General features: G+C 36.9%; 3 protein-coding genes across 3 annotated transcripts; 2 read left to right on the top strand and 1 right to left on the bottom strand.

The window, feature by feature from the left end:
- Positions 1-2,570: 2,570 nt before the first annotated feature.
- On the bottom strand, positions 2,571-8,005 carry LOC127452851 (HORMA domain-containing protein 1-like). Its single transcript, XM_051718642.1, has 15 exons — positions 7,759-8,005; positions 7,551-7,606; positions 7,268-7,412; positions 7,115-7,175; positions 6,037-6,073; positions 5,880-5,900; positions 5,605-5,631; positions 5,382-5,449; positions 5,009-5,160; positions 4,569-4,726; positions 4,349-4,438; positions 3,800-3,851; positions 3,595-3,689; positions 3,441-3,521; positions 2,571-3,037 (listed from the first exon to the last, which is right to left on the bottom strand). The coding sequence occupies exons 2-15, from the start codon at positions 7,581-7,583 to the stop codon at positions 2,957-2,959; spliced, it is 1,101 nt and encodes a 366-aa protein (XP_051574602.1). The 5' UTR covers positions 7,584-7,606; positions 7,759-8,005; the 3' UTR covers positions 2,571-2,956.
- Positions 8,006-8,955: 950 nt separating this feature from the next.
- Positions 8,956-14,855, top strand: LOC127452853 (alpha-endosulfine-like). Its single transcript, XM_051718645.1, has 3 exons — positions 8,956-9,123; positions 11,102-11,215; positions 13,091-14,855. Exons 1-3 carry the CDS (start codon positions 9,067-9,069, stop codon positions 13,262-13,264), a joined length of 345 nt encoding a protein of 114 aa, XP_051574605.1. The 5' UTR covers positions 8,956-9,066; the 3' UTR covers positions 13,265-14,855.
- Positions 14,856-17,385: 2,530 nt separating this feature from the next.
- On the top strand, positions 17,386-19,821 carry LOC127452852 (induced myeloid leukemia cell differentiation protein Mcl-1 homolog). The gene is made up of 3 exons (XM_051718643.1): positions 17,386-17,905; positions 18,331-18,581; positions 18,896-19,821. Exons 1-3 carry the CDS (start codon positions 17,515-17,517, stop codon positions 19,010-19,012), a joined length of 759 nt encoding a protein of 252 aa, XP_051574603.1. The 5' UTR covers positions 17,386-17,514; the 3' UTR covers positions 19,013-19,821.
- Positions 19,822-24,691: the final 4,870 nt, after the last annotated feature.

The raw sequence follows: 24,691 nt of genomic DNA, 5'->3' as shown, positions 1-24,691 counted from the left end.
TCCTCAAACAGATGGCCTGGTGGAGCGATTTAATAAAAACCTTAAGAATATGATTCATAAGTTCGTGCACGAGGATGCTAGAAATTGGGACAAATGGCTCGATCCCGTTATTCGCAGTACAAGAGGTCCCGCAAGCCTCCACTGGGTTTTCCCCATTTTAGCTGCTGTATGGGTGGCGGGACCTTAAAACAGTAAGAATTAAATTCAATACGTTCGTGATCTTAGAACAGAACTCCACAACTTGGGGCAATTAACACAGGAGAATTTGCTCCAAGCTCAAGAACGACAGAGCCAACTGTATAACGGGAACTCGGCTGCGGGAATTTGCATCAGGAGATAAGGTACTCGTATTACTCCCCACATCGGGCTCCAAATTTCTCGCCAAGTGGCAAGGAACCTTTGAGGTCACACGACGAGTGGGGAATCTCGATTATGAGGTAAAGCAAACCGATAGAGGGGGCGCACATCAAATCTATTACCTCAACCCCCTGAAATTATGGAGGGAGGTGGTCCCTGTGATGTTGGCTACAGCAGTTCCGGAGAGGGCAGAGCTCGGGCCGGAGATGAATACAAAACACAAACATATCACCCCCATCACTTGTAGAGACCACCTCACGCATCAACTCGCAGAGGTTGCCAAGTTGCAACAGGAGTTTGCAGATATGTTTTCCCCTCTACTGGGTCATACAAACCTCATCCAGCACCACATCGAGACCGAGCCAGGGGTGGTGGTACGTAGCCGTCCCTACCAATTGCCCGAGCACAAAAAGAAAATTGTCTGGGAAGAATTGGATGCAATGCTCGATATGGGGATAACAGAGGAATCCCACAGCAATTGGTCCAGCCCGGTTGTTCTAGTTCCTAAGAGTGACGGGTCTGTACGATTCTGTGTGGATTATAGAAAACTCAACGCGGTGTCTAAATTTGATGCCTACCCAATGCCTCGCGTTGATGAGTTGCTCGATTGGTTGGGCACTGCTTGATTTTATTCGACACTGGATTTGACAAAGGGTTCTTGGCAGATCTCCTTGACACCAATTTCTCGTGAAAAAAACAGCCTTCTCCACACCGTTTGGATTACACCAATTTGTGACGCTCCCGTTCAGTTTGTTTGGGGCCCCGGCTACGTTTCAGCGTCTCATGGACCAAATCCTCAGACCGCATTCAGCTTACGCCACTGCCTATTTAGATGACATAATTTACAGCAATGATTGGCAGCGGCACATGCAGCATTTGAGGGCGGTTCTGAGATCGCTGCGACGAATGGGACTCACAACAAACCCCAAGAAGTACGTGATTGGACGGGTGGAGGTACGGGATCTGGGGTTCCACTTGGGCCACGGGCAGGTGTGTCCCCAAATTGACAAGACTGCGGCGATTGCGACCTGCTTGAGGCCGTTACAGTTGTTGTTACAGTTATCACAATTTTTTTCTAACTTCTTACAGCCTTTTTGTTGCCCTTCTTAAATAATAGTAATAATAAACAGTATGCTAAAAAGAATAAAGTTAAGCCTAGCTGCTGAGCTGAAGAATTGCTAATCAGCAACAGAACATTTTCTACCCTTCTGGCAAGGTCAGGGGATCATAGTCCCCTGCTAAATGTCCGAAGCTCCCCCTCTCAGTAGCCCTGAGGGGTAATATCCCCCCCACCCCACACACACACACACACACACACACAGCCTGACAGCAGCCAAGGGGTTTCTGTTGTCTCTAACAGATCAGATTCCAAAGACTGTTTCATAGCCAGAACTGAAACTGCAAATCAGCAATTGAAGTCTGAGATATAGGATTAAAATGGATGCACATTTGTCTTTAGCTAACTTAATACATTTGGTCAACAAATGACAAAATATTCTGGAAGGCAGGTTTGTGAAATTTACAGGGCCTTTTGCGTTAAAAAGGGTTTGAATTATTGATTACATATTATTGCTGCTATAGAGTTTTAGAATAGTTTGCTCATAAAAGCTTTTATGTGTTTAAGTCAGCGTGATAAAAAAAAAATAAATAAAAACTGTAGAAAACTGATTAAAACAAAACAACTATCAAGTCTTATGCAACCTGATTACCTTGTGTACATTATGTGAAATTACCATCTGCACAAACACGACAGGGCTCAGGCCACCATTCACCACTTTACATCCAACATAAGCTCTTGATCCTTTTTTTTTTTGTGTGTGTTTATAATTATTTTTTATAACACTTACAAATTGCTTGCCAAAACTAGAACACAGTAAAATGTATTTCAAGTGTGTGCATATACAGTATAGAGTATTTAATTAAGTCTGACTCTCACTCTGGCTGTGCAAGCCGGAGTAACCATGGACACAGCACTTTAAAATTACTGTTTTAGTTTGGGGAGTAAATCAGCATGACTGATCAGCATGAGGCAATAAAGCCAAATCTAGTACTCTGAGCTCAAAGAATTGTATGCGCATATTCCTCCAGATACATATCCAAAATGCATTCATCGCATTTTATGACCCAATTTCAAACACAGCAATTAAAAATGTCTACTACGTTCAATTGCATGTTATTTATTTACAATCTTTATTTTCATACAAATATGCAGTTCGTACTGTATAAGGTTGCCATGTTCTCCCTCCATACAAATTGTTTGCTGCCATCTTGTGGGCTAATAGAAGCTTTCCATTTTGACTAAAGTCCACCAATGCTACTACATTCAGCACTGGAAGCACAATTATGACTCTTTATAAATTTATTTGACAGAATACTAACAATAATAACACATTTTTTAAATGATTATTTCAAATAATTTTTGCACTCACCATGCTATTGGGTGCACTTTACCATAACTTGTTTTACAACTATTTAAATTAACCTTTGCACTGCATTTCCTCAACTGAAAGAACCAAACAAAATGAAGCTACACATCATGTTGCATGTGTCAGTATGTTGCAATTTGATTAATGTTAGTATTGTCAATGTGTCACTAGTGTCATTTAGGTACACTGAATTTGCGCTTCTTCCGGACAGATGGCTGGGGATCTTGGCTTAGTGGGAACTCAAACTGTGAGATCTACAGAAAGGAACTTAGTTTAGATAAAAGAACAAGACCACTAGAACAACCAGATTTTTAAGCTTGTCTTTTTACTTAACACTTTCTTCTGGCTCTGATCACAGTGAAAGGCTTTAGGAGCCATCTGTAAATACTACTAACTGTTTTCAAATTATTTCACTTTTGAACCACCTCTTGTCTATTTCATAAATACAAATTAAACAAAATAATAAGAAACTATTCACAAAGGTATTCACACCAGTCATTATACTGATGCATCACTCCAAGTCCAACAAATATAACACACAAACACAGGCCATGGAGAGTCAATAATGGAAGCAATCATGTAGAGACACAAATATGTAGTACACTATGAATAAAACACATGAATATGCAAATAGTTTTAAATTCAGTTTTTTCCTACCTGAGGCTCAAAGATGCATCCACTCCTGGTCCTCCTTGCACACACCTTAAGATCAGCAGTTTTTCTAACCAGATTGTCCATCTGAAATACACATCACATAATTATACACCACCTCCTCATACACACAGGCTGCAACAGCAGACTTGTAACTTACCTGTGAGTGTGGTGAATTCTGTAGTGTTTCCTTGGCATCTGTTATAAGATTCTCCTTGTTCCTTCTGTGAGCCTGTTCAGGGCTTTCTTGAGTTTCTGTGAATGTGACAGACCATAGGGGTTTGTTACTGGGAGTTGGCAGTGATTTCCTTCACTTGGATTAATGTCAATGTAATCAAACTGGCAGAACAGAGTCTAACATTTACCTGAGTATTCAATGCCGGCATCAGTGATGACTTTCTCCTTTGTTATGTACTCCTGTCAGCAGAAAAGCTCAACATTGGAGATTAAACTACTTACAAAAAATTAAGATGAAGTTCACCCATAAATGAAAAATTTTTCTCACCCATTTCAAATCTGTATGGCTTTCTGCTGAACACAAAAGCTGAAATTTTAAAGAATATCCTGGCCAATAATGACATTATGGTCTATTTCTCAAACAAAGCTACTGTATGGCTTTAGAAGATAGCACATACATCGTTTGGACCACTTTTTTGGTGCTTTTTTGTCATTCTGGAGCTCGACAGCACTCATTCACACTACTGAATTCTACTGAAAAGATTAGCCAGGATATTCTTAAAATATTCACCTTTTGTGATCAACCAAGGAAAAAGTCATATATGTTTGGAACGGCATTAGGATGAGTAAATAATGACAGAATTTCCATTTTTGGGTGCACTATTTCTTTAAGGTAAATTTACTTATAACTTAAGAGGAAACAAGGAAACATCTGCTAACTATTAAAAGGGCTCCACCTGCTGAACGGAGGTCTCAGACATTATTCCATCCTCAAACAATTTCAAAGACCATTTTGTACTTCCACATACTACCACCTCGTCATCCACCTGTTCACACACATAAACAAATGTATAGTTGTAATTATCACTGTGTCCGTCACATCCATCACTGCTTTACATCACTGATGTGATATCTTCTGTCCAGTGAGATCAGTAGTTGTCTAGATGCTCCCCTCACCGGCTCGAGTCTATTCCGCTCAGTGGTAACATTCATTCTGAGACTGTGAAACGGTGTGACCACCTCTCCCATTGTCAGATTTACTGGTTCCCTCTCAAATAACAGCGTCTCGCTATCATCCTCCTTAAAGCCAGGTGGCTGATACTCCTGAGGGGTCACTGAAATGCAATGACACAGTAAAATTGAATACTGTTTTTGGAATAGAGGTTAATACGCAAACAGCAGACATTACATTACAATAATTCTTACAATATAATATTAAATATTATCCTGTCACATGTGCACATGCTACAAGAAGATCACCAAATTATTAACTGCTTTTAAATAAATGTAAATAGACATTGTTTGAACCAAAACAACTATCACATACTAGACACAATAAAATGACAAACAATGCACTTTCACATACATGGAAAAGCATGTTGCAATCTTAGATTTACCTTCATCATAGTAGAAGAGCTTCATGTTGAGGCAGACATTGTCAGGTAGCGGGCCGAGATTCTGCATCAGCATGTAAAGCTTACGCACCAACAGCATACTGGACGTCTGTGTATTTTCACAGGCTAATTTAGTCATACTTTGACCATTTTTGCTGGAAACACAGGATACATATTTTAAAAGGGGAAAAACAATTAAAACATACATTAACAAAACATACAGTCAGTATGTAGATATGCGGTAGTAGTAGGTAGTATGTATAATGCATGATAAAATAGTATAATATGCTGATCTCAAGAGTGTAGCTCCGCTGTTGTAATCCAACAACTACTTTTAGATAATTGAGCAAATAGACAAATTGAAATGATGTGCAACCTCTCAAAGTCCATCTGTGGGCCCTTCTCTGTGTACTTGATTTTAAATTGGTAACATTCAGTTACTTTCTGCAATGTAAAAGAAAAACAAGAAGTAAACAATAGTTCTATAGGCACTGATACTTGAAAATTGATTCATGACACTTTCAAAGCATAACTAACAGAGATGTATGGCATTAAACTGAAAGAAGAGAGAATGTTTGAGGGAGGTCAAAGATGATCACCTGTGGATTGTCTGGATCACAGTAAATCTTGCAAAATTGAGATATATGAAAAAAATTATATGAGTGAAATTAAGCTTGAAAATTTTTCAAAGTACAGTTTTTTAAACTCAAATTATTATTTCACTTTCATTTTAATAGGTATTCTATTATTTGTGAAGTAGCTATGCTACAAGATCACCCTGTTTAGGTTTATTTTGCAATATTAATATTTTATTTAATATAATATTTATTTTAATAATTGATTGTTTGTTTTCAATCAACCAGTAAATACTCACTGACAGAAGAACCATGCGTAGCTGATAAAAGCAAAGCAGATGCAAAAGGTCAAAAAGTTCCATGGGTACTAATAGTGATAACCAGTAATGTAACTGGTTGAGAAACATAATAGAAATGTGTAAAACAATACAGGAGAGTATAAATAGACAGACTTACATATCTTCTTTGAAGTGCATCAAAACATCCCTGCAACCTGAAATAACAGAGATGAGATAATGTGCTGCTTTTAGATTAGCTTAAATCAGTACTGCCCTTCAAAGGCAAAACACAATAACTACAATTGTCAAAATTGAGTTAAAGGAATAGTTCACCCAAAAATGAAAATTCTCTCATCATTTACTCACATGCACTCCCAGATGTTTATGACTTTCTTTCTTCTGCTGAACAAAAACAAAGATTTTTAGAAGAATATTTCAGCTCTGTATGTCCATACAATGCAAGCGAATGTTCGAAAAGCACAAAGGCAGCATGAAAGTAATCCATATGACTTCAGTGGTTTAATCTGTTTTCTGACACAATCCAATTGGTTTTGGGTGAGAACAGACCAAAATGTAACTCCTCTTTCACTGTACATCTTACCATTGCAGTCTCTATGCATCATCATGATTTAAAGCTCGATTACACATCCTAGTGATTGACGCATGTGCAGTGCGATGGGAGAAAGGTGCCTCGGGTTGTTCTTGGCAGTGTACTCAGCCTTATAGGCTCCATATGGTTAGGATAAGGGTGGGGGTGGGGTTAGGGCATCTGTTGCCTGCCAGGAACAAACAGAGGCACCTTTTTACAATGGGCTGTGCAGAGCGCTAGGAAGTTTAATAGAGTTTGAAATCATGATCGACATGGAGACTGCTGTCAAGATTTATAGTGAAAAATGTGTTACATTTTGCACTGTTCTCAACCAAAATCAACTGGATCGCTTCAGAAGACATGTATTAAACCACTGGAGTCATATGGATTACTTCTATGCTTTAAAGCTTTAAAATGTTGGTCACCATTCACTTGCTTTGAATGGACATACAGAGCAGAGATATTCATTTAAAAATCTTAATTTGTGTTCTGCAGAAGAAATAAAGTCATAAACGTCTGTGATGGCATGAGAGAGAGTAAATTATGAGAGAATTTTCATTTATGAGTGACAGCTTTGGTTCAACTATGCTGGGGGGGGGGAATTACTGCATTTTGGCTTTGTAAGGCTGAGTAGTTGTCTAAACATATTAAGCCTCCAAATACTTACCATTGCACAATCTGCTGAGCGCCAGGGCAGCTATGCTCTCGCAGTATCAGGACTTTCAGCTCTGTGAAAAGAAATTCAAAACCCACGTAGTTAATATTGCCATTTATGCTTCAGGAATTCTGTTCCTTGGTCAGTTTGATGCATCACTTTTACCTCCAACATATTTGTTCCCGTAGGCCTTTTCTGGGAAAAGACCCCTCAAGTAAGTGATGCTTGAGATGGCAATAGCCATAAGTCTTTTCACAAGCACCAGAGACTGCTGTTCTGTGGACACCACATCCGGCAGCATCTGGCAGCTCTGAAAATACACAAACACATATTCACTAAGCAGAATAATGTTAGATTTACAATTTACAGGTAGGTCAGCAAAAATATGTTAGCTTAAGTTAAATTATTGTCATGCTCTTGTCTGTAATGTGGGAAGACAAATCCTTACCTGAACAAGGCGCCGTTTCTGTTCACTTGTCATGATGACTGACAGTTTGTCAGAGTCTAAATAGACATAAGACCAAACAATTAATATTACAAATATAATGTGCGATTGTGAGCTACTGACTACTGCTTTGGCATCAGAACAACAGCAGCAAATTATCGAAGACTATCTTTATGTCAAATACATATTAGTGTAAGTATAATTCTCCTACCAGATAAAACTGGCCGATGAAAGATCTTTAATGACTGTGGCGGCCAGCTAAATTGTAAAATAAACAGACGTATATTCTAAACAAAGATAACAGCGACCGTGTCCACCTGCCTCATCTCAACCGTTTAGTTTTTTAAACGATCACACACTCTCGCGCGCAATATACAGACCGGTTGCACGAGACTCCCGCCACATACTGTCCACGTGACGTCTTGTCAAGAGAACGGGGAAAACCTGTTGAAACATTTATAACTGTGCTTTATACGTCAATATTATGTGATATAATTTGGCATAATACGTTTTCGCATCGTTAAAGTATTAAATGGCCCTCATTCTTGCTTGAAGCATGTCAAGCCTTGGAAATAGGGAGGTTGTGCCAGAGCCCTACAAGATTAGCAAAGCAATGCACAACGCAAGGGACCCAGGTCTATAGAGGAGATTTTATAGTGTGCTGAATAAACTGATTTTGTGAGGAAACAGCTCATAACATAATTAATTGACTGTATCCGCTAATCTTCAACATTCTTTGCACTAAACAATCCTTTCGAAGTGAACTATGTGTGGAATTTACTATGATAAATTTGCTGTTTTATAAAAGAAGACACGGACAATTATTTCGACAGGTAGGTGTCAGTTTACGGCTCCCCGCATTCATGTAAATGGGATCCGCAAATGATAAGTTACTGTCGTAACATGCTAGTTGACCGTTACGCTCTGTCCTATGGTAAAAACTTGGAGGTTGTGGTATAGAAGATCTCTGGTTGTGCAGGACGCTGACAGAATAAAATAAATTTAATAATTTGTAATTATTCTTCAAACTCAAAGATTATAATACAATTGCATGATGGACTGTGGTATGAAGGAGGCCTTGTTGAAATGTCCGACATAGCATAACTCCTAGAGAACAATACGTGTTACATATACTCACTGAAATGTTTTTTGAATGTAATATCCCGTACCCATTTCATTTGCTCTTTATAATTTTTATTATTTGGTGTGCTCGCAAATAAATAAATAAATTGTAGACGATAATTGGTCATTTATTTTTATTATTATTATTATTATTTATTTATTTATTTATTTTTTTTTTATTTTTTTTTTTACTGGCTTATTCACCTGCCTCTCAAATCTAAAGCTAGGTTTCAAATGGCTTCCCTTCAATGAGATCGTCCTACAGTGTGACGTCACTGCAACTTACGCCATTTTGATGGTAAACACCGTGGGTGGATCAGATCGAGCACGGATAGACAGCAAATTTAGCACGCCGGTACTTTGATTGATTGGTCAGCAAAAGCTGAACAGCTGAGCCATGTCATCTGATAACCAGGACACAGAGACGCACACGGAGCAGCTGGACGAGACTCAGGTGGGAATTCTGTTGGGGCTGCGCCTCGCTCGTTGGTCTCTTGTGGTGTCTTTAGATTGGCAGCTACAGTAATGCACTTATATATATGCTGCTGGCTCATTGCTTACTACGTACAGCATAGAAATCTCATTGGGATTCTCTGCCATTTGAAATACTGAACTGTCACCTGCATGAGTTGAACAAGCGGATGGTATAACCGAGGAGTATTTCGCAAGCACGAGCCTTGTTTTGATTCGTCAATGTGTTCGGACGTCACGAAATACCGGTGTTAGATTGGTCCATCCTGTCACTTTCGTAATCGTCACACCTACACTAACCTGACGTGCACGAAAATAACTAGGTTGCCCTCCTTTTAATGTATTTCCGCAATGTTGTATGTGCTTACAGATATAAGATTGTTTATAACTGGTTGTATGATGGTTTATAACTGCGTCTGATATTCATTTTGTTGGTCGTAGACACGATATTCGAATTATAAAGACCTGCATACCTATAAAAACACTATTTTGGCAGTTTTGTGATAAAGTTGTATTGATCAGCTAGAAAAAAATGTCAAATCAGAAAAACTTGTAATTTTGACTGTGGCAACTTATCAGCCTTTCATGCATTTTTTTCAAGGTCGTGCTGAATATAGCAACTCATAAATGTAATGTTAATAGAGCGTATTGAATCAGCATACTCAATGAAACTCGATGTCTATACTGAAAACATTACCTCGTTCTCTGCAGACATGAACTCAGAAGTGTCTGTTTATCACATTATTTTGTTTCTAGAAGGCAATTTTTTTTTTTACCTTTTTGATTTTGAACATTAAATTGTGGCTGTTTTGCATTTCTCTGGCCAGACTTCTCACAGTGCAGGCAGGAGTAAACTTTAATTTTTCTGGCCAGAGCTCTGTGTTTTAAAAGCATCTTTTTTTGGCCAAGTAAAGTTGGTGATAAATGGTATAAGAAACCATGTAGATTTTGCCTTTGTGTTTTACAATACTGTTCGATGATTTGTTTGTGACGCATAGGGTGTATCATGTAGCACATGAACTGAGTTGAGTTACTGTTTCATTCTGCAGCTATGCAAGTGAGGTCTTGCAAACCTGTTTTTCTGGATATGTACATGCAGATGTATTTGTATTTTAAACAGCCTGTATTCTTTAAAATGCATGTATTCAAGAACCTGCCACTTGTTGAGGCACAGTCTAGTCATTTGCAAAAATGGCCTTGATCTGTAGCCATGTAGTCATAAATGAAAGCATATTTAAAAGAAAATTTTGCAGTCCACTTCATTAGTCTTCCATCAAGGCAGTGTTTTGTTCATTCACATCTATTCAGGCCTCAGTCTTATAATATGTCTTTTTCCTGTTGTTTAAAACATCCACACAGCCAGGGAGTTTCCACATCTTTTTACCCCACAACAAAAGTTTAAAATTGCATCATCTTAAATTTAGTTGCTGTTGTAACATAATTTCTATATGTGGTGATTATTATTTAGCATGCATTTAGGCAATGCAATACCATTCTCACTGACTGAAAGATTTTAGTTTCCCAATCCAGCTGTATGTTTGTGATATTTTCAGGTAAAGAAGGCTTTTAGAAATAAAAACAACTAGAAATTGTACACCAAGCTAATCATTCTTGCTGTACCTTGCCCTGATATTTGATAAAGCGACCACACCTTTAGGGAATTGCAGGAAGAACAATATCATGTTCAAAGGGGTTGCATTTTATTGTTGTGTGATTATATGGTGGTTGTAAAATTGATAGCATTATTTCTATTTACCAAGTTGATAGTGATGTTGTAGTTTGCACGTTGTTCCTTGTGGTTAAGTAAGGCAAAAACTCAGCTGGTTAAAATAATTGTTAGTTTAAAAAGAAGAAAAATGCTTTTCATTCTTAAACAATGGTGTTTACATATACTTCAAACTCAACTAATTTTTATTCGTCGCCACAGATTCCAATAAAAAAAAAATTATCTTTATTCCCAGGACACAAACTCAAACCCTGTGCGGACAGAGGAGGCCAAATTGAAAGCCAAATATCCCAACTTGGGACAAAAGCCAGGTGGCTCAGACTTCCTGATGAAGAGGCTGCAGAAAGGGGTAAGCTCAGAGACAATATAAAAAATAAAAAAACACCATCAGGAGTATTGTAAAGAACACAACATGACCAAAGCACAATGAACAAATTAAACATAAAATAAACAAGATAGATCCCAAATTAGTTAGGATCATTCTTATTAGCATTAACAACCCTAACTAGGGATGTCCTGATACTGGTATCGGAATTGGTTCCTATACCACGCTGTACTTGTACTCATAAAAATGCTCTGATACCATGTTTGCATGATTAGAATTAGGCTAAATATTTATTTTATTTTTTTATTAACAACTGACTGTAGAGAACAGTAAGGATATTAAAATAACATTATTCAATGACAAATGTGTCACGTTGATCTTGTCTTTGGACACACATTACACGGAACAACTATCAACTCTATCAACATGCAGTGAAAGGATCTCGCTGCTGAATACTCCACCACTAAACAATTACTGGTGAGTGAAATATGAACATTTACCTGCCAGTTGCAAAATGTATAAATTTTAGCCGCAAAGCACGAAATTTGGTTGCAAATGTAAGTGACTTCCTGTCATTGTAGTGGAGGGTTGCACATAGAGTAAAAGATTGATATTGAGATTTAAGAATCGATATAGAGATCGTTCAAATGAAGATTGCAATGCATCAGAAAATTTATATTTTTACCCACCTCTAGTCTGTGGTAAATATTACTTTTAAGATACCTGGATTCTTGTTCTACAACATAAAAAATACATTTTCATATCAAACATGAATTTTGAAGCTGTTTTTTAAAAAATAATTTTTATATAAAGTATGTTGCTACATTACAGCTTCAAAATTCACATTTGAGGTATGACTGTGTAATTTGTTTTAGAACAAAATATCCTTGTGTCTTCAAGTAATGTTTATAGACACAGACCTTATTTTACTCATAAATCCAAGACTGCTATTATAAATTCCAATAGGAAAATCCAGAGGGAACCCATGGCGAATTCTCTTCCAGTTTTTTGGACTATAATCTGAACAGCTCCATACCAGCCTTTTGTGGTTTAATAATCACACTGGCCATGCGTTCCTAACTGGATAAAGTAGCCTCAGAAGGGCACTTAGAAGGGAGAACAGTCTTGATAGTCATGCTGTAAGTTCGCTTCAAACTGAATTTCCAATGAAAAAGGTGAATTCCGAATAAATGCTATTTTAGAGCCCCATACCTTTCAGCCTACCAAAGCTCTCACAGTGGATGATAAAGTCGTGAAATTAATAGGTCATAGGGATGGTCACTTATGAATGGAACGATCAAAAACACACAGAAACGGAAATAGCCTTATTCCAAAATAAAAGCTTCTGCCAAAATAAAAGCTCCATTTAAAGGGAAAAAGTATGACTGAAATGTATCACTACTGTATAGTTATTTATACTGTATAGTAAAGTTATACTACTACTAATAATAAATAAATATATTTAAGCACTATCTCACTCGCATCTGTGATGCTATGTTGTGCAGCACTTTATATGAAAAAAATAACTCCAATGTTGTATTTTACATTGTGCTGTGAGTTTCTGTATAAAAGCACTTCATTTGATCAAAAATATTTCAATATTAATAAATGAATTGTTCTATTTTCATTTGATAAAAGTTGTATTGAATTCATTCATGACACCATTTTAATTATACAATTAAAATAAACTGTTAAATATGGAAAATAAAAAATAAAAAAACAGGTCTGTGAGTACCAAAAAGGAAGTATCGGTACTCATACTCGTTTTCCAAAAAATGGTATAGGGACTTTTCCTAACCCTAACTAATTAACATGAAAATGTAATTCATCCAAATCATGCATTGCATTTTTAAATAAATCCAAATAATACTTTTTTTCTTTTTTTCTATTTTTTTTTAGCAAAAGTATTTTGACTCAGGAGATTACAACATGGCCAAGGCAAAGATGAAGAACAAACAGTTGCCTGCTGCTGCTGGTCCAGACAAGAACATCGTCACTGGGGATCACATTCCAACCCCTCAAGACCTTCCACAAAGAAAGTCCTCATTGGTTACAAGTAAACTGGCCGGTTAACATCACCCATAGTTTAAAAAAAAAGAACCTCTTACCAAACTTCCAAAATGTTTCCCAAAACCTCCCCAGCCCCGCCTGACCAGCTTCATCAGGACTGGTTATCTATTATTTGTTTAATTTATCAGGGTGTAGAGTTTTACTGCCCTTTCACTTCAATAGGTCTCAGCAACCCAGCTCTGATATCCTTTGCAGTGTCCCACATAGGGAAGGAAAAACTAAACACTCAGTTCTTCAAGCCCCAGTGGAGCATGATGCACTTTACTCTGTGTACCTTGTATATCAGTAACATTAAGAACAAAACCCTGAAGACTTCCTTAAATGCTGTTATATGCTTTTAAATATTTCATATTAATGTGTCAAATTATTCACAACTAATGACTGTTTGAGATTGTTTAAAGAGGCATTGTTTTATAGAGATAATACTTGACAGCCATTGGTCCCAGAAGTACATCAGCAACCCTTTAATCACAGTAACACTTGATAAAAAAATGAATGTTTTCTAAGAATTGGTTAATGATCAGATTAATATTGGTAAAGAGTAGGTGGGTAGTTGTATAGCCTTCATCCACTCTTCTACATCTCACTCTTTAAGTATGGCTCAGTTGAACCAAGGGATTATTTTACTATTCACAGCCTTCACCCACCGATCTGAGCTAGCAGTTCCAACCAGCCAGATTATATTATTGTAATCACAGTTTTTGGGTGTAAACATGGACTATTGTAATTCACTAATAATAGACAAGAGCCAAAATGGTCATTGTATGTGGCATGATAATCAAAGGGTCTTAACAAATTATCTTGCATTGTATATGGTTTCTCTTTTTAAGCCTGAGCATGCCTGTTTATAACTGCATAAAAATGTTCAGTCTTTTTAGGCGTTTATGAAAGGTAGTTGCTAAATATGTTGAATTTTAGGCCATTCAGTGTTTCTGTAAACTAACTACAGCAGTGTATTTATTAATAGGATTAATGTTTGACTATTTTGTGATATCTGATGTTTTCTTATGTAGTGTTACGACCCCTTTGATCATCTGAGATAAACAAGATGACTGCATCCTATTATCATATCAAACTGAGTCTGTTTGGTCCTAAAACCTGATGTGATAAGAGCTCAGCGAGTGTAAATCCTGAGGACTGAGGTGCAGAAAAATTACAAAATAATCTGGATAGTAATGTGTTTATCTACTTGAACTTGCCATTTGAATTAGATGTTCAAATGTGTTCTAAAAGTATTGGAAAATATTACCCATGGATTGCATTTACACCATGAAACCTTCAGTTGTTGACATTTAGCGTAGCATCATGTGAGATTTAAGTTAAGAACAAACATAACACTTACTGATGACTTTGAGGAATATTATATCTTTGACCTATTTTTCCTATGTGGTCTTTAAAGATATACTCTACTCATCTCTTATTAAATTGTCCTTCTCTCAAGGGCATGAATCAATGAAACTCAGTTTGTTCTTCAATGTTTAAAGAAGTCTGGACAGGGCTGCTGTAAATCATATGTAACTTTGTGATGGAACTTAAAAAAGTAGTTCACCTAAAAAAATAAAATAAAAATAAAAATCTCTCATCATTTACTTAACCTCTTGCCACCCCAGTTGTGTCTTTCTTCTGCAGAACATAAACAAATATTTTTAGAAGAATAACTCAGCTTTGTAGGTCCAGACAATGCAAGTAATCCATAAGACCCCAATGGTTTAATCCACGTCTTCTGAAGCAATTCAGTCAGTTTTGGGTAAGAACAAACCAAAGTATAACTCCTTTTTCACTGTACATCTTGCCATTTCAGTCTCTAGGCACAATCATGATTTTAAGCTCGATTACACTTCCTAGTGCTTGACGCATGTGCAGAGCACTTGATGGTGCTAGGAAGTGTAATCAAGCTTGAAATCATAATCACCAAGGAGATTGCTGATATCAAGGTTCATAGTGAAAAAAAGAGTTATATTTTGGTCTGTTCTCACCCAAAACCAACCAGATTGCTTCAGAAGACATTGATTAAACAACTGAAGTCAAATGGATTTTTTTTGTGCTGCCTTTATGTGCTTTTTGGAGCTTAAAAGTTTTGGTCACCATTCACTTGTATTGTATGGACCAACATTCTTCTAAAAATCTTAGTTTGTGTTGAGAATTTTCATCTTTGGGTGAACTATGTTTTTAATAGCTAATGGAATCAAGGCTGTAAGACTATGTTAGATGCATGTGTCTACATGTGGGCAGATACCCTTACTGATTAAATCTAGACTAAACTCTGTGGGTTGTTCCAGGATTTGCAGTCTAATTGAAAAGAGGAGTTGTCCCTTCAAAAAACTACATTTTTACCTAAACATGGCCTGGAGATTAAAAAAAAATAAAATGTGCATAACCATGTGATGTTACCAAAAAACATGTATATTACTGCATGTTATTCAAAAAAATACTTATCTAACTATAAGGGAATTTACAAGGGATTGAATGTCTTTTTTATTCTTTACTTTAAATAAGATTGTGGTGCTGGTGGAAGTTGGCAATACATAAGGGAAATATGATGTCTTGCACTTAGTAGTCGTTACTTGATGGTATGTGTGGATGTACAGTGTTTCCTTTGAGGAATGCGTTATTGCACAATGCTAGGAGATAATCTTATTTGTGCTACAGCCAAATTGTAAATAGTTAAACTGCATTTGGTGTCATATTTGTGCATTTGTCTTGCATTATCGGACTTTGTTGTCTTACCAATATTCACTAAGTTTGTGGGGTTTTTTTTCTTTGTTTATGTAGGGTGTCTGAATATCTTTCACACAGTCTCTCTCTCTCTACTTTGCAATGCAAAATATTGTCAAGAATATCACCAGTTGACCTAGTGTCAGAATCTTATATAAATTTGGGGGTTAAGGATTCTTGGGTTGTAATAAAGAAGGTTTTTAATGGATTTGATCAGACAGCTCTCTGAATTAAAAACTACCTTGATGTGAAACCTTCCACTACACCGCAATGTGATATTCCTTGTAACTAAATATATAAACTCTAAACTTGAAACTCAAGGCTCTATAAACATAGACACACAAGCATGTATTCATGACTTGCCTACTTTATGAAACATTTGGTGTCATATCATTTTTGTACCCAATTTATAAACGCATTATTGTTTCAGAAGTTTTGATTGAATTATTTGTGTTTAAAAAGTGATTTTTCCAGAGATTACAGTGTCATCTGGGCAGTTACAAATTATATTTACATGGAAAGATGGTGACTTGCAAAGACAGATGTTTAAAGTAAATGTTGGAGCAATGTCTGAACTTCAAATAAAGTTTTACATTAATAGCAGAAACATTAAGGGGAATTTGTGAAGCTTTATTATTTTTAGCATATGTTGTGTTTTCGTTTCTTGGTTTGTTTTATGCGTGCTTTGGCAATGCAAGCAGACCACTGACAGAGTGAGGGCTAGGTGGATTGAATTAATAAAATAATTCAATCAAATTCCATGATGAGGCAAGCAAAGTGACGTCTTCCTTGTATGTCACTAGAGGGAGCACTACGCTTTGACAAACTAAAATGGGTGGGCTTAGGCAACTTTTTGAACCCAAACACTAGACTCAGCTTGCATTCTGACATTTAGCATAGCATGGTCATAAAGTCCTGTTGCATTTAAATATAATTGCCTCTTGTACATGCACTCTGATGCAGTTTCACGGAGAGCGTATAGTATTTTCAATGTAACTGATTTGAGAGCTCAACGTGAATTTGTTGCGTTTTTTACGTGCAGAATTAGATGTACACAACATTTCGAAAGCGTCTTCCGCAGTCTCTGTGTGTGACCCACGTTCAGTACATGTAAATTATTATTCTTCTTCTACTAGTGTTTTATGGCGGTTGGCAAACCAACGTTAGAGATGCATTTCCTCCAGCAACTGGACTGTAGTGTGGAGCGCAATATGGTTGTATAGTGGTTTTTTTTTTTTTTTTTTTTTTTAAATCACATCCTAAATCCTGTTAATTGCTCCTGTCTCTTTAAAATTGAATAATTCTTTACCCCGGGCCCCTACTCAAAACTGTCAATGATTGGCCAGTACCAGACACTCCCACTCTAGACACGCCCACTGGGGGCTGTGTATAAATACAAAGACCTTCCTGGATAAACGCTTACGCGTTTGAAAACAAAAATGTAGTGAAAGATTTGCGTGTACATTTTGAAGGAAGACAGTTTCCCCCAATGCATCGTCGATATACTAGATTAAAGGCACTGATGTAAATTTGCAAAAATGGATACTGCAAATAAAGTTTCAAACAGCAACGGGATATTGCCATGCATCGGAATAGCAACGTTTAACGCGTTTACAAAAAACTCGGGCGGTTTTGTTCGCGACCCACTGAAAATTCCAGAACTGAAGCCCCAAAGTCAGAACCGATTGACAGGCGGCGATCTCCAAGGCTCGGAACCATCCACACCTGGGTCGGACGGCGAGGAAATAGATGATGTTTTCACGTCCACCACCGACACAGCGCTGGATATGGACACACGAGAAATTATTAACACTTTCTTGAAAGATTTTACCGCACTCTCTCATGCTAAGTTTAGAAAAAAGCAGGTTTTGTCAACGATGAAGCGAGTTGTGGCGAGTCTCGTTGTAAAGCACGAAATCGCTTATACAGGTAATTCGAAGTCAATATGGTTTCATTTTGCATTATCAACTAGTCCTCTGCTGATTTCCTTTCGTTTTGCTTCTATGTTGTAAGGGGCCGTTCACACCGAATCTGTTTTTGCTTCCACCGGCGCTGTTTTCTATGTAAACATGCTCGAGACGGACGTATTTACAACAGCTTTACTAACGCGTTTTTTTAGACGCTCTGTCTAGTTAAAACTGCGTTTCGAGACACCTTGCATTTTCTGTGAAAGGCACTTAAACTCTGTTTAGCGATTTATAAGAGCAGTTCAACCACAGAATCTGTGGCATATGTCAACCTCGCCCTACAGGCGCACCTGGCCTTGCAGGTTGCGCCACTTCACGCCACATCATTCATTACTCAAGCTTGGTCATTCATGACATCCTGTGTAGACTAATATTTGGTTTTCTCAGGTATGATCACGCGTCTGAATCTGGAGGAGAAAGGGGATGATGTGAGCTTCGTCAAGAATGTTGCAAAGGAGCTCTTCAGCGACGGCATCACTAACTGGGGTCGTATTGCCAGCTTGCTGGCCTTCGGAGCATTGGTGTGCAAGTATCAGATTGACCGAGGACGGAGCCAGTGTGTGAGTCTGGTGGGGGAAGAGATCTCTTCCTATCTTCTCTCAGCCCAACGGGACTGGCTGCTAAAAAACAAAGCATGGGTGAGTTCGTGCTCTCATGTAGGTTACTCTAATTGTGAATTGTGCCATTTGTGGATCGAGGATACATTCATGTTTTCAAGTCAAATTGATTTCTATAGCACTTTTCACAACAGGCGTTGTTTCAAAGCAGCAGTACGTGAAATGTGCAATGTTGTTTGGAAAAATTTTATTTGGTTTTAAGGGCTCCTTTTGCATTATGTTTTATTACCGGTTCTAACACATATATATATATATATATATATATATATATATATTATTATATATATATATATATATATATATATATATATATATATTATTATTTTTCTCCTTAGGATGGCTTTGTGGAATTTTTTCATGTCCCAGATACAGAGGCAACTGTGAGAAACACTCTGATGGCCATTGGTAGCGTGGCTACTGTTGGAGCTGCACTCGTCTATTGGATACGGTGAATCTATTTGGATTTTTTTTTTGACAAATGTTGAAAACTGAAAAGGATTCAGGACTACAAACTAACAGATTTCTATGGATGGCACCTGTATATAAAATCTGGTCAAAAATGATTTTTATTATTGCATCAAAAGTATTTTTTTATGAAAAATTTAAAATCATTTTCAGCTGTGCAGACCTTGAATTGCTGACCTGCCAGAAGGCTTGCTTTCAGTGCCAGTTGTTTTGTGAAATTGTCTATTCTAGAGTTCTATGTGTTCTGCCAACTTCTAGCGGCGCTCTGCATACAAGCAAGAGTCCACAAATGTTTTTTTTCTTTTAGCTGAATTAATTCTGAAAGACTACCATATTTTACAACTCTCAAGGGTATTGTGGCAAGAACTAGCCATAGCAAAAGACTGTGTAAAACCCCTTTTTCCTGATGTCACTTCCTTTATTCTAGAATGGAATCTTTGTTCTGTCATTTAATAATAATCTACACATAACATCTTTCATTTAGACCTGAGGTGCTTTTATCAACATCTCCTGGCTTTAGCTGATAATTAAGTCTTAAAAGGCTTGTAATCTGAATGTGGTGATTTTGTTTTGAGTCCTTCAAGCTTTTCTGTAAAAAAAAAAAAAAAAAAAAAAAAAAGCAATGTGGGACAATTATGGCAACTGAGAACCACGCAAGGCTGCTAAACTTTTTATTTAGTGGGGATTTGACATTCTGGATTTTATTTTATTTTTTTAAACGTATGCATTTAAAATGTTACTGTACTTGTGAATATTCTGTTCACTGAATAATGCACATTAAACCAAGCAGCTGATACCTGTAGCTTTTTTAAGTCTTTTCAGAACAATGGAATCTACTGTTTAATAGTAATTTTGGAGTTTTGGGTTAATTCCTTAGATGAAGATCAGTTAATCCTTTGCCACAAGGAATTTTAATCTATATACTTTTCAGTTTAGCCACTCTAGTGCACAGTTTAATGTTTGGCAAGACAGAGTGTATAAATTGTTAATGTGGCCCATTAATCATAGCTTTAAAATATTTCTAGCTTTTTGTCATAGAGGTTTATTGTAGCAGAGCTGTATAACAGCCCAAAGCTTCTCTGGGATCTTTCTAAAGCTTCCTGTGTAAACTGCCATTTCACTAAAAGCAGGTTCCCATACTTTAGAAAAAGGAAGTGGCACTATGCTGTGTGGCCATTTTAGGATGTTTGACAGTCTTTCATTGATGTTTGTGAATGGCATTTGGTGAGTGGAAAATGCACGTATCTTATTTCAAAGAGTGTATTGTGTTGCTCAGTCACATATTGCTGATTCACTCTCCACTCAATGAAACCTAAGGATATTAATACTTTATTATAAATATTCAAACAGCTCCCACCCTTCTGGCAATTCCCAGTCACCATAAGACTATGTAACTATAGTTAATGTTGTAACCAAAATTCTCAGCTGCTGTCAATTTAAGACTGTCCTCTTCATAATCTGTTCTTGTCCCAAAAAGAGTTTTATTTTGTGAAGAATACATAAGCACAAAATGTGAATGTAAGGTGTATGACAAACATATCTGAGGTGTTCAATTTGTTCTGTTGATTGGAAAGGAAAGAACATTTGATACTGGAGATAGACAGTATTGTTGCTAATCTACAGGAAATGTTACGTAGTAAATGTGACCAGTATTTATCATCGATTTCTGTTCTTTCCTTAAAGGGGAAGTTTCTCAATTGATTTCTTCATCTCTCTGAGGCATTTTGCATGAATGTAGCCAGTTTGCCCTTGGTGTAACGTGGAGGTCATAGCTTTTGCTAACATTATGACTGTCACACTATGGAATCATGTGATTTACTTAACTGACGGTGCACTTCCTTAACACGACTCGCCTTTTAATGCTGAATGGCCATAGTTTTAAGATCACATGAGGCACAATGAACCTTTGCAGCAGTTTCTGACAGTTCTTTCCACCATCATATTAGACTTTTGGATATGCAATAAAGGCACCTTTTCCAAATTTAAAATGAGAGGGTTCTGGGGCTGGGTTTACAAAACATTCGTAAGAATAGAATTCTTCCTAACTACTAGTTACTACTTTTTTCTAACTTAAGAAAACAAAATTACGAATAATTTGTGTTCTCTGAAAAAAAACTTGAATGTTATCTTCTTTCTTTAACCATGAATGTTAATACCTTATTATGAACTTATTTCCCCTCAAAAATATTTTTCTTAAGATTTTTTTCATGAATACAGCCCTTGGTTTTTCTCTTGATAATAAAATCCAGCACACATTTGAGCTTTTGTGTGCCCATGTTATTTCTGGCCAAACAATGTGAAACCTAAATTTGATTACCACAAAACATGTTAAAGGCTTATGTTCACTTCCACAGCTCAATAAAAAGTTCATAGAGAATTTTTATTTCCATAGTTAAAAAGGGATTCATAATGCATGTGTGTGTCATACCCTTGATAAGGAAAGGTCAGTTTAAAAGTGTTTTGATGGAAAGTTTACCTGCAGGTGTTTGATGAACCTTGAACCAGACTATGGATCTCGGGTGAGAGTTCAATGAGAAGACAGGTATTCAATCTTACTGACATCTATGAACATCTGTCAGAGAATATTCTTTGTTTCCTCAATAGAAAGAGACCAAAGGGGTGTCATCGTGATCTGTCCATTTGAAAAACACCATATGTATCATGGTTCATCACTCCTAGTACAGGTGTGCTCAATGGTGTGCTGTTTTCTTTGAAATAGTAGAAAAGATCATTTAAGAATTTGTTTCATTAGCATCATTATATTTTACAACCGAATGCAATAAACTCCTGAAACCAGGAATTTGCTTGTCAAAACATCTTGTAACAGTAATTATAAACTTCTGTAACGAGAGAATTTTCATTTTGGGGTGAACTATCTCATCATATTCTCACCCTCAGGCCATTCCAGATGTGTGTGACTTTCATTCTTCTTCAGAACACAAATGAAGATTTTTAGAAGAATATTTCAGCTCTGTAGTTCCTCACAATGCAAGTGAATGGTGGCCAGAAATCTGAAGGTCCAAATATCACATAAAAGCATAATAAAAGTTAAGAAAAATAAAATGTAGAAAATTAATAACGGAAGCTAAAACAATTAACAACACCATAACTTCTAAAAAGATAATACTAGCTAATACTTTACTATTCTCTTTATATGCTATGGATTACTTTCATAATGCCTTTATTTGATATTTGGAACTTCAGAGTTCTGGCCACCATTCACTTTGATTTTTGAGGCTCTACAGTGTTGAAATATTCTTATAAAAATCTTTATTTGTGTTCTGCAGAAGAAGAAAATATCATACACATCTGGGATGGCATGGGGTGAGTAAATGATAAGAGAATTTTCATTTTTGGATGAACTATCCCTTTAAAAGAAAGAGAAACCAGGATATTCCTTGGTACTGTCAACAATTTGGTCTACTTAAAAGGGGAATTATTTGAAAACCTGACATTTTGGGCTCATTTGAAAAAGGGATCCATAAGCAAACAAACCTGTCCTGAAAAGTTTTGAATGAGTCCCGCATTTGGAAGTAGCCTGTTGTTGGTTTTTTGGCTAGGCTCAACAATATTTGTGTGAGTGTGCTTGTTTGCTCAATTGGCATTGAGTCTGGTTACAGGCTATCCGTGGGGTCTAATGAGGACTATGGTAATGACAAACACAGGGCCTCACCTGATCCTCCAGCTCACTGTAGCAGCACCTGCTGTGGTTACCTGAGCCAGGCAGCACATGGCTGTTAAACTCTGTAGAACACAGGTAAAGCCATGTGACAAAACGTGTCTTAATCTGTACAGTCTTTTGCTACAGCAGAAAAACCTGAAGCTTCCTGAAAAACAACCAAAAAAACAAGTGAGACTGGTACAGACTGTAATTATTCAAATTAATTTTAATCGTGGTTAATCGCATGCTTTCTTGTAGTTAATCGCAATATCTCATGAGTGACAAAATATGATTCATTCAGATGTATTTATTGTTTTTCAGTCATTTACACACAACCTACCCTACCAACAGAGTTGGTACAACAGAAAATGAACACAACACAATTCCAAAAGAGAGAGAGATAGTTGTATGTGTATTATGACAGGACATATTTGCTTTTATGGTGTTTTAACAGACATAATGTTTAGAGGAGCACAGTGGAATTAAATATCTCTGGTCATGTGACTATTTGCACCACTCGTGTGAAAAAAGTCTGCATTGTCATTAACAATTGACAACTCTGTGTAAAATAAATCAACAACTCCTTTAGCCCCCTTTCACTCCATTCGATGGGATTAAATGGGCTAATGACAGTGTAGATTTCCTGCAGGTTTCCAGTATCTTCTGCTGTTCTACAGTGTCTAGTGCACTATCAAACAGGGGCAGACTGGGATTAAAAAGTGGCCCTGGAATTTCTGGCCCAGAGCAGCCTACCAAACCCGGCCCGCAACACACTACACCAGCTCATTGATTTCATTTTCTGGCCCAATTTCACCAGTGCAAAAATGGTCATAACTTTAAAACACATAAAACCACTGTAAATGTGATGAGTGGATTTTTTAGAGAAAGCACTAAAAATAAGCACTTTATAGTTCAGACAAATAACATGTCTGAAAACTTTTCCCGACATACAGATGTTTAAAATGTTCATGAAATTACAAAGAAAAGTGTGTATTTTAGGTCAAGTCAGCATTTCTTCAAAAATGTTTAAAGATCTTAATCAACTTTTTTCCAGAAGTGCAAATAAACTATTGTCTTAGTTAACATGAGTTTGTGGAAACAAGTATAATAACAATATATTATATACGAGTATATACAGGTGCATCTCAATAAATTAGAATGTCGTGGAAAAGTTCATTTATTTCAGTAATTCAACTCAAATTGTGAAACTCGTGTATTAAATAAATTCAATGCACACAGACTGAAGTAGTTTAAGTCTTTGGTTCTTTTAATTGTGATGATTTTGGCTCACATTTAACAAAAACCCACCAATTCACTATCTCAAAAAATTAGAATACATCATAAGAGAGATCAACAGAGAAAGGCCAGACTGGTTCGAACTGACAAAGTCTACAGTAACTCAGATAACCGCTCTGTACAATTGTGGTGAGAAGAATAGCATCTCAGAATGCTATTCTGAGATGCGGGTTGGTGCTGTTTTGGCGGCACGAGGGGGACCTAATCAATATTAGGCAGGTGGTTTTAATGTTGTGGCTGATCGGTGTATATTCTCAGTATGTGGTGTAAATACAATAGTGCTGTAATTTATCCTGCCCTTTTTTCTTCTCTTCTTTGAATGACAGGTCTAAAAGGGCTGTTCTTTGACATGTATCACACTCTGAAGTTTCCTCAAGAACAGGTATTTCAATCATTGATTTAATCACATACTGTACAGTGGGGTCCAAAAGTCTGAGACCTCTAGTGAAAATGCCTCCTTTTGTGCATTTTCTAAAGTAATACATATGTTTTCATTACAATTGATATTATCAGTATGAACGTTTGGATAAAAAAAAAAATATTTTCACATTTTTAAGTCCCTGGAATGTCTCCCGTTTCCTTTAATAACAACATGCATTCAAGCTGGCATGGACTCCACAAGTTTGTGCAAAACCTGATAGTCCATGTTATGATGTTCAAAAGAGCATCCTGTGCTCTTCAATGGAAGCAAGGAAATCTGACCTTTCTG

This window comes from Myxocyprinus asiaticus, chromosome 15 (genome assembly GCF_019703515.2).
Source record: "Myxocyprinus asiaticus isolate MX2 ecotype Aquarium Trade chromosome 15, UBuf_Myxa_2, whole genome shotgun sequence".
In the NCBI taxonomy this organism is placed as follows: domain Eukaryota; kingdom Metazoa; phylum Chordata; class Actinopteri; order Cypriniformes; family Catostomidae; genus Myxocyprinus; species Myxocyprinus asiaticus.
Note: the sequence above shows the minus strand (reverse complement) of the source record. Positions and strands in the feature narration are given on the sequence as shown.